General features: G+C 48.7%; 1 protein-coding gene across 1 annotated transcript in view; it reads right to left on the reverse strand.

Annotated features, from left to right (window-relative positions):
• Nucleotides 1-16,108, reverse strand: part of PARP4 (poly(ADP-ribose) polymerase family member 4) — a 336,611-nt gene that overhangs the window by 250,963 nt on the left and 69,540 nt on the right. The window contains exons 15-19 of the mRNA XM_040422464.1: nt 10,850-10,974; nt 10,630-10,761; nt 10,464-10,550; nt 5,914-6,078; nt 5,783-5,829 (exon numbers count right to left, since the gene is read on the reverse strand). Of these exons, the coding sequence (XP_040278398.1) occupies nt 5,783-5,829; nt 5,914-6,078; nt 10,464-10,550; nt 10,630-10,761; nt 10,850-10,974 (556 nt within the window). The remainder of the gene's footprint in view (nt 1-5,782; nt 5,830-5,913; nt 6,079-10,463; nt 10,551-10,629; nt 10,762-10,849; nt 10,975-16,108) is intronic.

Raw genomic sequence — 16,108 nt, forward strand, 5'->3', positions numbered from 1 at the left:
CTTCCACTTCACATATAATTTTAGCGGGTTGGACTTGTTAACTTCTGTTCTGAGTGTGTCATAGTAAAGAGATATCACTCCACTAGTGGTACCTGCTCTCACCGTATATTCTATGATAATACATTTGGATGCCGGTTGGACCTTCCTTTGTTTTTCCTGTGTATGAATAGCATGTCTTAACTGCAAATATAAGTAAAAATATTTATGCAGAATGTTAAATTCCTTTCTAAGATCATCAAAACTCTTCAATTACTTTTCTGAAAATAACTGAGGCATCCTAGTCAACCCATACTGCTCCCATTGTAGCACCCCATTAATCTTATTTAATTCAGCGTACATATGATTGGGCCATATAGGAGTATAAGCAATATACCCATTACTGTTTATCCGTTCTTTAGTTTTCCACCATACTTTATGCATCATATTTATCATCGGATATTGAGTACCATGAGTACAAAATGATCCATCCTCTAAAGCAGACAATAAGCACGTACGATGAATTAAATACTGAATAATACGGCCAGCACTAATCAATTGAGACACATCTCCCCATCCCCTAAAATGTTGTAGCTGAGCTGCAATGTAGTAGGACCAAGGGTCCGGCACTGCTAACCCCCCTTGTGTTTTTGGCCGTTGCAGGGTTGAAAGTTTAATCCTAGGGACACCTCCCCTCCATATCAAGTCTCTAAAGATTTTATTGACATTGTTAAAGAACCTAAGCAGGACCCAGATTGGCGCATTATGAAGAAGGTACAAAAGTTTTGGCATTAATATCATTTTCAAAAGATTGGCTCGACCAATTACAGATAAAGGTAGTTTGCTCCAGGCTTGTACCTTTTTCCGAAATTCAGCAAGCATTGGCATCAGATTCAGACGTTCATAGTCACCTAAATCTGTAGTAACCCACACCCCTAGATATTTAAAGGATGTGACTATTTGTAATCCTCCCGTAGTGGGTGGCTGCAAACTATTACTACTTCTTAAGGGCAGTAGAGCGGACTTTGACCAGTTAATCACTAGCCCGGACATATCCCCAAAGTGGTTAATGATTGTCATTGCAGCAGGAAGAGACTGCTCCCAGTCATCCATGAATAAAAGCAAGTCATCGGCATATAAGGCCACTTTTTCTGTCCTAGTTCCGTACCAAAGACCCTTGACTGTAGCAGCCATTCTTAGAGCTTCTGCCAAGGGCTCCACTGCCACTGCAAACAAAAGCGGTGACAGTGGACACCCCTGCCTAGTACCTCTAAACAGCAGAAATGGGTCAGATATATCACCATTAACCCTCACCGCCGCTCTAGGGCCCGAATACAATAGCTGGACCCAAGATAAAAATTCAGTTCCAAAACCCATTCTTTTGAGTACCCGCCATAGAAAACGCCATTCCACGCTATCAAACGCTTTGGCCGCGTCAAGAGATGCGACCACCGCGGTCGAGGTGTGGACATGGGTTGCTTGAATGTTCAGAAACAAACGTCTAATGTTAACCGCTGTAGACATATTAGGCATAAAGCCCGCTTGATCCTGACATATTAGAGTGGATATTACTGAGTTCAGACGATTTGACTTTTGCCATAAGTTTAATATCGACCGGGAGTAGAGAAATGGGCCTATAAGATTCAGCCTCAAGAACATCTTTGCCGGGTTTGGGTAATAACACAATGACTGCTTCATTCATGGAGTCAGGGAGCTGACCTCATTACAAACCTCCAGTAATTGGGGAAGGAGAATGCTGGAATAACGCTTGTATACTTCAGCTGGTAAACCATCCCTTCCTGGAGCTTTGTTATTAGACATTGTACCCAATGCCACCTCTAGTTCTTGAACAGTAATAGGACCATCTAGTAGTGCCCTATGCTCACTTGACAGAGTATTCAGTTCTAAGGGTAATAAAAATTGATCAATCTCCGAATCCATAACTCTCAATTTAGATTGGTATAGTGAGGAATAAAAAGAATACATGATCTGAAGCAACTGTGGCGGTTCAGTTTGAATAGCGCCATATGTATCCCTCAAAGCTGCAATATACGTAGTTTGTAATTGGGCCTTAGATATCAATGCCAAAAGCCTACCCGCTCTCTCACCCTCCTCATAAAAGGTCTGTTTCTGGAAAAACCGCTTGTTTTTCGCCTGCTCTAATAACCTGTCATTCAATTTTTGTTGAGATTCTTTCCATTTGTCTCTAGTAACATCTTGTGGATGAGAAATATAATCCACTTCTGCTGCCTCAACCTCCAGAATTAACTTCCTAGTGCAGGCTCTGGATTCGCTTTTCTTCTTATTAACCTCTGCTATGAGCAAGCCCCTTAGGAACGCTTTCATAGTCTCCCACACTACTAATTTAGATGCAGATGGCAAGTTAAACTGGAAGAATTCCTTAAGCTTTTCTCCAATTCCGCCAGCATCTGGTAAGAGAGGTAGCCAATAAGGATTAAACTTCCAACCCCCACATTTATGTATTCGCGACGGGCAAAAGTCAATCACCGCTAATCACTGGTGAGTGATCAGAGATCCTGTGTGGAAGATACTGTATATTCCTCACAAATTGCCCCATAAGGGCATTCCCAAGGATAAGGTTGATTCTGGACAAAGAGTTGTAAGTGCTAGAGCAGCAAGAAAACTGCTTCATTAACGGATCTTTCAGTCTCCAGAAATCCAACAACATAGCTTCTTGCATGAGAACCCCAAAAGATGTTAATCCAGTTGCCTGGGATAATTGTCCCACCCCCATTCTATCTAGGCTATGCTCAATAATGTTATTGAAGTCCAAGTAACATAACTGGTATATCGGGTATGTCTGCTATAAATTGTAGTATACCTTTAAGTACAACCGGTGAGTATGGTGGTGGGATGTACACTCCCACTAAAATACATGGAGTTGTGGAAATCACACAGTGTAGACAGACATATCGCCCCTCATTATCTACCTTTTTGGCAATACAGGTAAACGCAATCGATTTGTGTACCAGGAGACTCACCCCCCCTAGCATAGGACGAAAAGGTAGAATGGAAACAATGCCCCGCCCACTTAGGGGAAAGCAGTTTGGTCTGGTCCGAGGTAAGGTGAGTCTCCTGAATACAGCAGATCAATGGTTGGTGTTGGTTCATGCAGTCCATGACCGCCCGTCTTTTAATAACATCTTTGATCCCCCGTACATTCCAACTGAATATATTAACTCTCCCTGCCATGCTCAAATTGACAGAAATGGGTTATTCTAATGGCGTGCCTGAAAAAAACAGGAAGGCAAACATGTTGATGCATCCTATCATAATCCGACCTTGTACCAATACCTTAACCCTCATACATAGTGCGTGCATTGAAGTTAAACAGAACATCCCCCCCACCTTCCTCCACCAAACTTTCTTCCCGAACATTCTAAGGTATCACCCAGCACAGCAGCCACTCCAGCAACAGGTCCCACTAAAACACCTAAATAAGGCCTGTGGGAAGAAATACACTACTGGGGATAGCTGAGTGTTCAAACACTTCCTCCTGTCACTTGGAAAGGAAGTCGAGAGTGTACCTAAAACCCAAACTTGGGGACGTGACCACTAAACAGAGAGCACAAAAATGAAATCAGGGTCTCCTCATTCATCGCTCCTCGGTCAATCAAATGAGAATACACTTGCAGAAAGAACATCATTTAACTGATTACACAATCAAGTGATAATACTGTCAGATTCCTATTCATATATCCTCATCATACACCATATCACTCCTGATCACTCACACCCAAACACAGCCATATCACCAGCATCATACGACCTTAAGCAAAACGCAATAGTGCTTCTTCACTTGTGGATCAGTCGTGTTCCGCTGCGAGCTGCCTCTCATGGCGATCTATCTACTTTGCCGCCTCCTTCGGATCTTCGAAAAAATGCGTGGTCCCCAGCGCGGCCACCCTTAATTTAGCTGGGTACATCATAGAATATGACACACTAAATGTCCGTAGACGTCTCTTCACATCAATAAATCTGGCCCTTCGTTTCTGGACCTCTTGCGAATAATCTGGGAAGAGTGCCACTTTATGTCCATCTATAGATAGGTCTGGTTTTTCACGCGCTTTCCGTAGAATAATGTCCCGATGTCTATAGTGTAGAATCTTGATCAAGACTGTTCTCGGTGGGTAAAGGACGTGTACGGACCCTGTGGGCCCTCTCCACGGCAAATAAAGGGGTCAGTACATCCGCACCAAAGTTCTCCCGTAGCCAGGATTCAAAAAATTCAGACGGATTGCCGCCTTCCACTTTTTCTGGTGCCCCACCACCCGGACATTATTTCGGTGGGATCGGTTTTCCAAATCGTCCTGTTTTGCTGCAATAATGTCCAGTCTCACCGAATGATCCCTCACATTTTTGGATAAGGGGGACACGGCATCCTCCATTTCTCCCATCCGGCCCTCCAGGGCAGTCGTGCAGTCTACAAATTTTTTCATGTCGTGCCGCACTATGGAGACATCTTCCTTGATAGCTCCTACTTGCATAGTAAGAGTGTTCAGCGACCTGCCACATCTATTTATAGCCTGCATGACGTCTTTTAATGTCGGCTCCTCCACATCAGAGTCAGGTGCGTCTGAGGGCAAACGATCGCTAGCAGCAGCCAGAGCGCCAAAATCGATTCGATCGGGCCGCCGGAATATTATCCGGGTCAGGCCCTTCAGTATCAGTATCCACATCAGACAGATCTCCGGTAGCCACTGATTTCTTGGGAGTGCCTTTCCCAGATAATCTGGCGTATTTTTCTAGTTTAGCTGACGCCTCTCTTTGGAGTTCAGAGACGCGACCTGAGTGTCCAGGAGTGATTCCGGCGCCATCTTGGCTCTCCTTCTCCAATCCTCTCTCCTCCCTTCTGCGGGTCATGTTAGCTGTGCTCAGCCTCCCCCACAAGCCAGGGGGATTCCTCAATGCCCGGCCGGTCAGGAATGTACAAGATGAGCGTGGATTCTATCGTTTTCCAGGATAATAAAACCGAGGTAGCGGAGGAGCTCTGCCACACACGTCTGCTCACATGCTCCGCTAGGCCACGCCCCCCTTAAATACTAGTTCTGATTGCACCAAGAAATTTATTGGGTGACTCATAGATAAAACACCTGTTGTGAAGTCCATAGATGAATTCAGGCCAACATTGGTGGCCTGAAGAAGCGCGGGAGCGCAAAACGGCCGTCGCCGCTTACCTGACTGTATGAAAGCTGTTCCGCCCCTGCCTTTTATTGTGAGTGTCGTTATGGACAATAAAGAAGTTTGTTTTCTACATTGTTGAGTGCTGCCTACTATATTCTATTCATCTATAGACTTTATAATTTGTTATGGCTTGAGCACCACCCGCTGAAGTGAGGCATAGTTACGGGGACGCCTCGGCATTTTTGATGGGACATAGGCTGTGCCGCCCATTTCTATTTCTTATGTGATTGAAACACCTATTGTGAATTCTGCTCCTTGTTAGTGAACAGCAAGTTGTGCAAAAAGTACACAAACACTGAACAGTTGGACATGTGCATTCAAAAGTTTAGAGAAGGTCACATTAAGTTCAGCTGTAAAGGTTAGAGTGCATTTTATGTTCATCCTGAAATTTCACCCACAAGCCAAATATCCCCAACTTTTTGTGAGTAGTGTAGAAGTAATATGGTATTGAAATATAATATTGAAGTAATATGAGCCATGACTGTTTGTAAAACAATAGGATACATATAAAACTACTGAGCAAAATAAAGTACTATTGAGAATAAAGTTACATTACACTACAATGATACACAATAACTCCATAGTGGTTTTTCAAACTTACCCCTTTGTTGCCATGTCACTATCAATGCCCACTTTTGTTAAAATATCCTATAAAAAAACAAAAAGGTTCCAGTCATGAACTACTGAACTGATAAACCTACAACAAAATGAATTTCAAATCAATATTTTTACCTGGGTATTTTCTTTTAATGCTTTGTCTTCTTGCCATTCAGCCACACTTCCAGGAATTGAGAAAGTAATAGAACCATAGTCACAGCTGAGCTCCATAACGTAGGTGATTTTTATGACAACAGTTGCATTGGGTGGTAAATTTCCCACACTCACTGTGAATACATCCTAAAACAGAAGTAGCAAAATGATTTATTAGTCTTGGCAAGTCACCGCTGGTTTATAAATGGTCAGTATGGTCAACTTAGGAGACAGCAAAACTGTATACCTAACACTGAATATACTAAAAAGATCTGTACAACTTAAAAGAACAGTAAACGCAGAAAATGAAAAAAATAATAACATTAATACTGATAATAAAAAAAATTAAAAAAAGTGAATGGGACAGAGACCGATACCAAGCACAGCTGCTAAACAATACAATGTACGGAGCTGTGCTTGGTAAGCTGCTAGAAGGCTGCGGCACTACCAGGAGCACCAGTGCCGTCTCAAACAGCTGACTGGCAGGGGTCATGGGTGTCGGACCCCCACCGATCATATACTGATGACCTATCAAGAGGTCATCAGTATTAAAATCTTGGAAAACCCTTCATATCCTATTTTGTCTCAAATTACAATTAAAACTGAGAAATATATAAAGAAATCTTTTTTGTGTATCTACAGATCAGCCATGTCCACCCTCCTCCTCCTTACTGCCCTGTGTGTGGCTGTCAGACAACTGGCTGCAGTAGTAGTGTGCCCCTTACCCTGTCTGCAATAGGACAAACAGAATGCTGAACCTCGACCCTTGGCTAAGCTTCATTCCCTTAGGTCACGGGTGTCAAACACAAGGCCCGCGGGCCGAATCCGGCCCGCCAGACCTCGTCATGTGGCCCGCGCAGCCAGGGCCGGCCTTTGGGGTGTGCGGGCTGTGCGGCCGCACAGGGCGCCATAGCAACAGGGGCGCCGGGCGGCCGACAGCTCGCAGTGTAATATGCGGCAGGCGAGCGAGCTGGCAGCGGCGGCTGGGCACAGGGAGATGAGCGCTTCCATTGTGGAAGCGCTCATCTCCAGTCATCTGTATCGCCGTCCTCAGGACAGCGATACAGATGCCTGTCTGTGCTGCGGTAGGGGAGGGAGAGGCGTGTCCCTTTCCCTTCCTCTGATAGGCTGCAGGCACTAGGCCGGCAGCCTATCAGAGGCCGGCGCAGGCGGCGCGATGACGTCATCGCGCTGCCTGAGCCATACAGCGTGGGACACAGGCCAGAAGAGGCCTGCATCGCATCACTGACATGGAGGTAAGTATGTGTTTTTTTTATTTTTTTTATTATGTACAATACTTTTACTGGCGGGGGCTGTTATTACTGGCAAAGGGGGGGCTGTTTGTTATTACTGGCAAAGGGGGGGCTGTTATTACTGGCAAAGGGGGGGCTGTTATTACTGGCGGGGGCTGTTATTACTGGCACAGAGGGGCTGTTATTACTGGGGGCTGTTATTACTGGCACAGAGGGGCTGTTATTACTGGGGGCTGTTATTACTGGCACAGAGGGGCTGTTATTACTGGCACAGAGGGGCTGTTATTACTGGGGGCTGTTATTACTGACACAGAGGGGCTCTTATTACTGGGGGCTGTTATTACTGACACAGAGGGGCTCTTATTACTGGAGGCTGTTATTACTGGCACAGAGGGGCTGTTATTACTGGGGGCTGTTATTACTGGCACAGAGGGGCTGTTATTACTGGGGGCTGTTATTACTGACACAGAGGGGCTCTTATTACTGGGGGCTGTTATTACTGGCACAGAGGGGCTCTTATTACTGGGGGCTGTTATTAATGGCACAGAGGGGCTCTTATTAATGGGGGCTGTTATTACTGGGGGCTGCTATTACTGGCACAGGGGGCTGCTATTACTGGCATAGGGGGCTATTATTACTGGCACGGGGGGGGGCTGTTAATACTGGCACATGATTGGGGGCACTATAGGGGCATCTACTGAGGCCACAAAGAAGGGGTATTTTATATGGGCTCTCTGTACAGTACAATTTTATACTGGGACACATGGTGGGTACTATGGGGAAGGGGGGAGAGGAGTACTATCGGGTCATCTACGGGGGACACTAAGAAGGGGTATTTTATACTTGCAAATTATGGGGGACACTGAGGGCATCTACTGGAGTATTTTATACTGGTACATTATGGGGGGCACTAGGAGGAAGGAGGGTGTGGAGCACTATGGGGTCATTTACTAGGGGCACTATATAGGGGTATTTTATACTGGCACATTATGGGGGCACTATGAGGAGATTAGCTCAAATGGGGGCATTACAAGGGGGTATTTTTTGCACTGTCACATTATAAGGAGAATTATTACTACTGGGGGGGGGGGGGCATTATGGTGGGCTTTATTACTCCCCCATGGTATGACCCCCTAGTAGCAGCACCAGCCTCTCCCTGCTCTGCTATCCCTCTGCCCCTTCTCCAAATACTTATTATGAAATCTTTCTCATTAGGATAAAACACCTCATCAGCTCCACCGAGCCCCCGGCCAAAGTGTTGAAGTGGCGTCCGAGATCCCCAAGGGCCAAGCCAAGTAACTGTAAGTTTTCATGTGAAATATGTTTGTTATACACATATAGCCTACACTGTGCCACACAATATATATATATTTTTTTATTACAAAAAACTGTAATAATTGAATGCAGTGACAATAATTTATGATAATAAAGAGTGGACACATAGTCCTACAGATACAACCGGCCCTTTGAGGGTGACCAAACTGCTGATGCGGCCCCCGATGAATTTGAGTTTGACACCCCTGCCTTAGGTGATCAAATTGTTTAGCAGGATATTAAAGAGGTTTCCCGGGCTTTTAATATTGATGACCTATCCTCAGGATAGGCGCGTGTCCAACACCCGGCAACCCCGCCGATTAGCTGTATGAAGGGAAGCCATGCGCAGTGTGCCGTCTCTTTTCTTGCTGTCTATGGCAAAGCAGCAGCGAGCAGTAAAAGAGAAGGGCGGCGGGACATGCACACAGCTTCATACAGCTGATCAGTGGGTGTGCTGGGTATCGGACCTCCGTCTATCCTAAGGATAGGTCATCAATATTAAAAGCCTGGAGAACCCCTTTAAGCATGGGGGTGGATCAACCATGCTTTGTGGTTGTGTTGCAGCCAATGGCAAGAGCAACACTTCACGGGTAGATGGAAGAATTGATTCAATGAAATTCTAGCAAATTCTGGAAGCAAACATAACACCAGCTGTTAAAAAGCTGAAGTTGAAAAGAGGATGGCATCTAGACATGGATAATGATCCTAAACACAAAATCCACAATAGACTACCTCAAAAGGTGCAAGTGAAGGTTTTACCTACTGGCCCTCACAGTCCCCTGGTGTGAACATCATTGGAAATCTGTGGATAGACCTCAAAAGAGCAGTGAATGCAAGACTGCCCAGGAATCTAGTAGAACTGGAAGATTTTTGCAAGAAAGAATTTATGAAAATCCCTCACACAAGAATTGAAAGACTCTTGGCTGACTACAAAAAGTGTTTACAAGCTGTGATACTTGCCAAGAGGGTGCTACTAGGTAACTAACCATGCAGTGTGCCAACAGTTTTGTGTTGGGCCATTTTCCTTTTTTGTTACTTTGAAAGTGTAAAAGATTAAAATAAAAACTTGCTTAAAGGGGTTTTCTGGTATTTTAATATTGATGCCCTATCATTCCCTTCAGCTAGTTGAAGAGAAGGTGAGTGCTGTGCCAGTGCAGCCTTCCCTTCATTGTAATTACAAGAAACCATCCCATTCACTTCTATGGGACGGCTCTAGCCTACTCAAGTATATAGGAACGAGCCGTCCCATAGAGGTGAATAGGACGGCTTTGTGTAATTACACCTGCTTGCCTGCTGCGATGTTGACCGAAAGCAGGTAAACAATGAAAGGAAGCCTTCTCTTCAATCAGCTGATCGACAGGGGTGCCGGGTGTCAGACCTCCACTGATCTGAGGATAGCTCGTCAATATTAAAATCCCGGAAAACCCCTTTAACTGTTCACAGTAACAGTAATTTTGACCAGGGGTGCCCAAACTTTTGCATGCCACTGTATATGTTGGATCTTGTTTCAGTTCCTCATCATTTTTAAGAGTCCTGACTTAAAACATACTTTGATTTCAACTCTCTATGTAAGGCTTCTTTTACACTAGGGTTATTTGCGGATCCGTCATGGATCTGCAAAAATGCTTCCGTTACAATAATACAACCGCATGCATCCGTCATGAACGGATCCGGTTGTATTATGTCTTCTATAGCCATGACGGATCCACCTTGAACACCATTGAAAGTCAATTGGGGATGGATCCGCCTCCAGAGCGGAATGGAGGCAGAACGGAGACAAACTGATGAATTCTGAGTGGATCCGTTTCCATTCAGAATGCATTGGGGCAAAACTGATCAGTTTTGGACTGCTTATGAGAGCCCAAGACGGATCTCACAAACGAAAAGCCAAAACGCGAGTGTGAAGGTAGCCATACAAGTAAGATTATTTTAACATTAACACAATGTAGTGTTTTGAAACCGTACAGGAGCATCTTGATCCATGAGATAAGCACCATGTCCTTCACTGATAGCAGTCCTGTACTCTCGATGTGCCTGCTGTTTTTCCTTTACCTGCGGAAAATTATTTACATCATTAGACAAATTAAAAACAGTATGTTAAACAAAAATCTAGTGAAACCAACTATTATACCTTTCCTATGATGTGTTTCCTATTGATAAAAGCTTCAAAACCACATACAGCTGCTGTACTGTCCAGAGGGAAAACATATTTTGCCTCAATAGGGAAGTCAGAATTATTCTTATAGGTCTGGAAAATCACCACCTGTAAAAGACACATTAGTTGATATATCTGAAAGATTCTAGGTCATCTATAAAGCAAAAGAAAAAAATATTTTAAAAGTCACAAGTACCTGAGCTGCAAGGTCCATTAATTGAGCTTTGACGTGTATGCTTTGTAAAGGAATTTGCTGCCCATCACTGCCTTTTAGACCACTTTTTATAACCTGTTCATTAGATAGATCATCTATTGAAACATCTGTTAATAAAAAAGGAGATTTTTTGTGAAACTCACCTGTAAAATCTTTTTCTCGTCTTTTCCATTGGGGGACACAGACCATGGGGTATAGCTTAGGCCATTACTAGGAGGAGACACTATGCAAATAATAAAAAACAGCTCCTCCTCCACTGGCTATACCCCCATGCTCCAACAGGAGGACCTCAGTGCGTGCAAAAGCAGTAGGAGAAGGAGACCAAAAAAAAAATATTAACAAAGAAAAACAGAACCGAGGAATACCGCCATGGGGCCGTTAACCATAAGGTCCCAACAGAATTGAACCAACCCCTCCTGCAACAGACAAGAATGGGTGGGAGCTGTGTCCCCCAATGGAAAAGACGAGAAAAAGATTTTACAGGTGAGTTTCACAAAAAATCTCCTTTTCTCGCCCATTCCATTGGGGGACACAGACCATGGGACGTCCTAGAGCAGTCCATGGGGTGGGAAAGACCAGCACCTCCAGAGAGAAACGTCCAACAGTTAAACAGGAACCACAGCCTGCAATACCTTGCGCCCGAGGGAAGCATCAGCTGAAGCCACAGAGTGCAGCTGGTAGAACTTTGTAAAGGTATGTAAGGACGACCAGGTGGCCGCCTTAAAAAGCTGTGATGCAGAGGCTCTATTGCGCCTAGCCCAGGAGGCCCCCACCGCCCTGGTGGAGTGCGCAGTAACCCCCGGCCCGGGACCAATAGGCCATGGCAATAGCCGACCGAATCTACCGAGCCACAGCGACCTTGGAGGCTGCCAGACCCTTACGAGGCCCCTCGGGAACCACGAAAAGGGAGTCCGAGCGGCGAAATGGGGCAGTAACCGACAGGTACACCCGCAAAGCACGGACAACATCTAGAGAATGGAGAGCGCGCTCCTTGGGGTTCGCCGGGGAGGGGCAAAAGGAGGGCAGGACTATGTCCTCATTAAGGTGGAAGGCGGAGACCACCTTGGGCAAAAAAGAAGGGACTGGGCGCAGTACCACCTTATCCTTGTGGAAGGCCAAAAAGGGCTCCTTAGAGGAAAGGGCGGCCAGCTCCGATACCCTCCTGATAGAGGTGATGGCCACCAAAAAGATCACCTTCCAGGTGAGAAGACTCAGGGAAATTTCCCTCAGGGGCTCAAAGGGAGCCGCCTGGAGGGAAGCTAGAACCAGGTTCAGATCCCAGGGCAGGGGAGGGACATACGGAGGGACCGAATGCGCCACCCCCTGTAGGAAGGTCCTCATCGGACCGAGCAGAGCCAGAGACCGCTGAAAGAAAATGGCCAAAGCGGAGACCTGACCCTTCAGAGAGCTCAGGGACATTCCCATCTCAAGGCCCGACTGGAGAAAGGAGAGGACCACCGGAACAGAGAAACGAAGGGGGAAAACACCTATCTTCTCGGAAAAGGCAAGAAAGGCCTTCCAGGTACGATAATATATCCGGGAGGAAGCTGGCTTCCTGGCTTTGATCATGGTCTTCACGACGGAGTCCGAGAAGCCCCTCTTCTTCAAGATGGTGGTCTCAACAGCCACGCCGTTAAACAAAGTGGCTGTAAATTCTGGTGGAAGAGCGGTCCTTGAGACAGCAGGTCCTCCCTGAGAGGAAGAGGCCACGGAACGTCTGCCAGCTTCCGAGTGACCTCCGAGAACTAGGTGCGGCGAGGCCAATCGGGGGCGATGAGGATGGTCGGGATTCCTTCTGCCGCGACCTTGCGAAGAACCTTTGGGAGAAGAGGCAGTGGTGGGAAGACATAGAGGAGTGCGAAGTCTTGCCACGGAGACACCAGAGCGTCCACCCCGTACGCCTCCAGATCCCGAGCTCGGGCCAGGAACGTGGGAACCTTGTTGTTGAGCCTGGACGCCATCAAGTCCACGTCCGGGTGGCCCCAACGGTGACAGACGTCCTCGAATACGTCCGGATGCAGAGACCACTCTCCCGGATCCACCCTGTTGCGGCTGAGAAAGTCTGCCGTCCAGTTTTCGACCCCTGCGATGTACACTGCAGACAGTATTGGAACGTGAGCCTCCGCCCACTGGAGGATCCTTTTCACCTCCTGCATCACCGTCCGGCTGCGGGTCCCGCCCTGATGATTGATGTAGGCCACGGCTGTGGCATTGTCCGACTGGACCCTTACCGGGAGACCCGCTAGGAGAGGGGTCCAATGAGACAGAGAGGAAAATTGCTCTGAGCTCCAGTATGTTGATCGGAAGGCGGGCTTCCACCTCTGACCACACCCCCTGAACCGTCCGTGCCCGGAGAACGCCACCCCAACCCAGGAGACTGGCGTCCGTGGTGACGACTGTCCAGGAGATTGGGAGGAAGGATCTCCCCGAAGTCAGATTCTGCGAACCCGAGGAGGTAGGCGTATCCGAGAGTCCAGACCCCGCGATGTCCTGTCCCAGAAGGACAGGATCGCCTGCTGCAGAGGCAGAGTGTGAAACTGGGCAAAGGAGACTGCCTCGAAGGAGGCCACCATAAGCCCCAGAACCTGCATGCACTCCCGGATGGAGAGACACGGGGAGTGCAGAAGGCGAGACACCGACTCCCGTGTCCGAGAGGACTTGTAATCCGGAAGAAATACCCGGGCTGCAGTGGTGTCCATAATCATCCCCAGGAAGGTCACCCTCTGGGAAGGTTGGAGAGAGGACTTCGGGAAGTTGATCAGCCAGCCGAACTGTTGCAGAGTCTGAACAGTGATCCTGACGCTGTCTTCGGCCTGGGGACGAGAGGGAGCCTTTATCAGTATGTCGTCCAGGTAGGGCAACAGAGATATGCCCCTGGCACGGAGAAGCGCCATGAGCGGCGCCAAGATCTTTGTGAATACCCGAGGGGCTGTCGCCAGCCCAAAGGGAAGGGCGATGAACTGATAATGACAGCCGCCAATGGCGAAGCACAGGAATCTGTGGTGAGATTCTGCGATAGGGACATGCAGATAGGCGTCCCGGATGTCCACTGACGCGAGGAACTCCCCTGGAAGAAGAGAATCAATAACATCCGGAACCTCCGCACCCGCAGTGACTTGTTTAATAGCTTCAGGTCTAGGACCGGACGCACTGATCCCTCCTTCTTCGGTACTACAAAGAGATTTGAGTAGAACCCTGCGCCCTGTTCCTCCAGAGGAACTGGGGCAACTACTCCCTGGTCCAGAAGGGAAGAGACCGCTTGTAAAAGGCCCGAGGCTCGGGCAGGATCCCCCGGAACACGAGAAGGAAAGAAACGTTCTGGAGGCCTGGAAACTAATTCTATTTTGTAATCGGAAGTCACAATTTCCAGGGCCCAGGCGTCTTGTACGTGAGCTCTCCAGACTTGCTGAAAGGAGAGCAGACGGCCCCCCACCGCAAGCGGTGGGGGCGCCCCTTCAGGCAGAGGACTGCTTGGGAGCTGCGGGGCGGGCAGAACTCCCCTGGAATTGTGCCCGCGGGCACCAGGAAGGTTGGGGCTTAAAGGAAGGCTTCTTGCGGGTGTCGTGAGAGCCGCCGGAGGAGGGGGCTGTCGCAGACCTGGAGGAGGAGAAGCGCCGAAAGGACTGGTTTCTAGGGCCAGAGGGCCGAGCTCTGAAGGCGCACTTGGATCTAGATTGGGGCAAGTGGGTGCTCTTGCCCCCCGTAGCGTCCTAGATAATCTCGTCCAGCTTAGCACCGAAGAGCCTGGAGCCCTCAAAGGGGAGGCTAGTGAAAGAACGCTTGGAGGAAGCGTCGGCGTCCCAGACCTTCAACCAGACCTTCCTGCGCTGCGTGACAGAGAGGGCCGAAACACGCGCAAAGAGAGTGCTAACGTTCAATGAGGCCTCACAGAGGAATTTTGTCGCCTGAGACATCTGGAGGATGAAGTTCAAGGTGTCCGCAGAGGTATCCTGCTCCGCAAGGTCCTGATGGTGGCGCTGCAACCACACCGAAAGCGCCCTGGCTACCCAGGCCGAGGCGAACGCGGGCCGCAGACCTGTGCCCGCAAGAGTGAAGATGGCTTTGGAAAGAGAGTCCAAACCCCTGTCAATAGAGTCCTGTAGGGAGGACCCGTCCGGGACAGGTATTGCCGTGTTCTTAGCCAATCTGGCCACCGGCGGGTCGACCTTAGGAGGGGAAGACCACTGCTGCACGTTTTCTGTCGGGAAAGGATAAAGAGTATCCATGCGCCTTCTGGCAGAAAAACGGTGATTAGGGCGCTCCCAGGCCTTAGAAAGGACCTTGGCGAACTCGCCATGAATGGGGAATGTGACTGCCTCTGGTTTCCTGGAATGGAAAAGGGGGAATTCCTGGTTACTAGTGGAAGGTGGCTCCCCCTGGATGTCAAAGGTGTCACGGACCGCCGTGACCAAGTCTGCCAGCATGGTGGAGAGCTTAGGCGAGGGTTCCGGCTCCGTGTCCTCGTCCGAGCCGGATCTTTCCCCTTCAGACCTGTAGTCCCTGCGAGGGGGAGAGTCTGAACACGCCTCCAGGCGAGGGGGAGAAGCAGAGTCATCCGAGGAGGGATGCTGCTGCGTACGCTGCCTCTTAACGGTCGAGCGTCCTCTGTGGGGGGCACCGGGAGGTGGAGCGGTGCTAACCACAGGATCCGTGGCCGTCATGCGTTCCATAAAGGCCATGGCGGCGCGCGAGACTTGGGCCAAGTCTGCGGCCGCCCTAGATATGGCAGAGGCCCAGGAGGGCTCCGCGGGCTCCGAAGGGGCGGAAGAGGGACTGGGCTGGTTTGGGGGAGGAGGATGATCCTGTCCCGAGGCAAGGCAAGAGTCACAGGAGCCTGTGACTGATAGTGGCAAGCAGCAGACCTTACAGGATCCCAGTGGGGCCTGAGTTGCCGCCTTCGATTTTTGGGGGGCCCCAGGTCTTGGCAACATGGCGACAATCCCGGAGTCAGGGTCTCCTACCTTTTTGCAGAACGCTAAACCTGTCCTACTGCGACCTGTGAGGAGCTGGAGGAGCAGCCACGCGTGGAGAAGCGCTGAGGCAAAGCGAAAGCGCCGGAGCTGATGCAATAGGCTCCGCCCCCTAGTCGCATCACAGACAAAAGCAGGACCCCGGCTCCGAAAATGGCGTCCACCGCCAGAGTTGCAGGGGTTAACGGGCCCTCTGAGCCGAACGGGGGAGAACTGAGCGGCGCAGCAGCATGGCGCTGCAGAGTAAAAAGAGGAATAGCCACTGCCCCAA

The sequence above is a fragment of the Bufo bufo genome, chromosome 3 (genome assembly GCF_905171765.1).
Source record: "Bufo bufo chromosome 3, aBufBuf1.1, whole genome shotgun sequence".
Taxonomy (NCBI): Eukaryota; Metazoa; Chordata; class Amphibia; order Anura; family Bufonidae; genus Bufo; species Bufo bufo.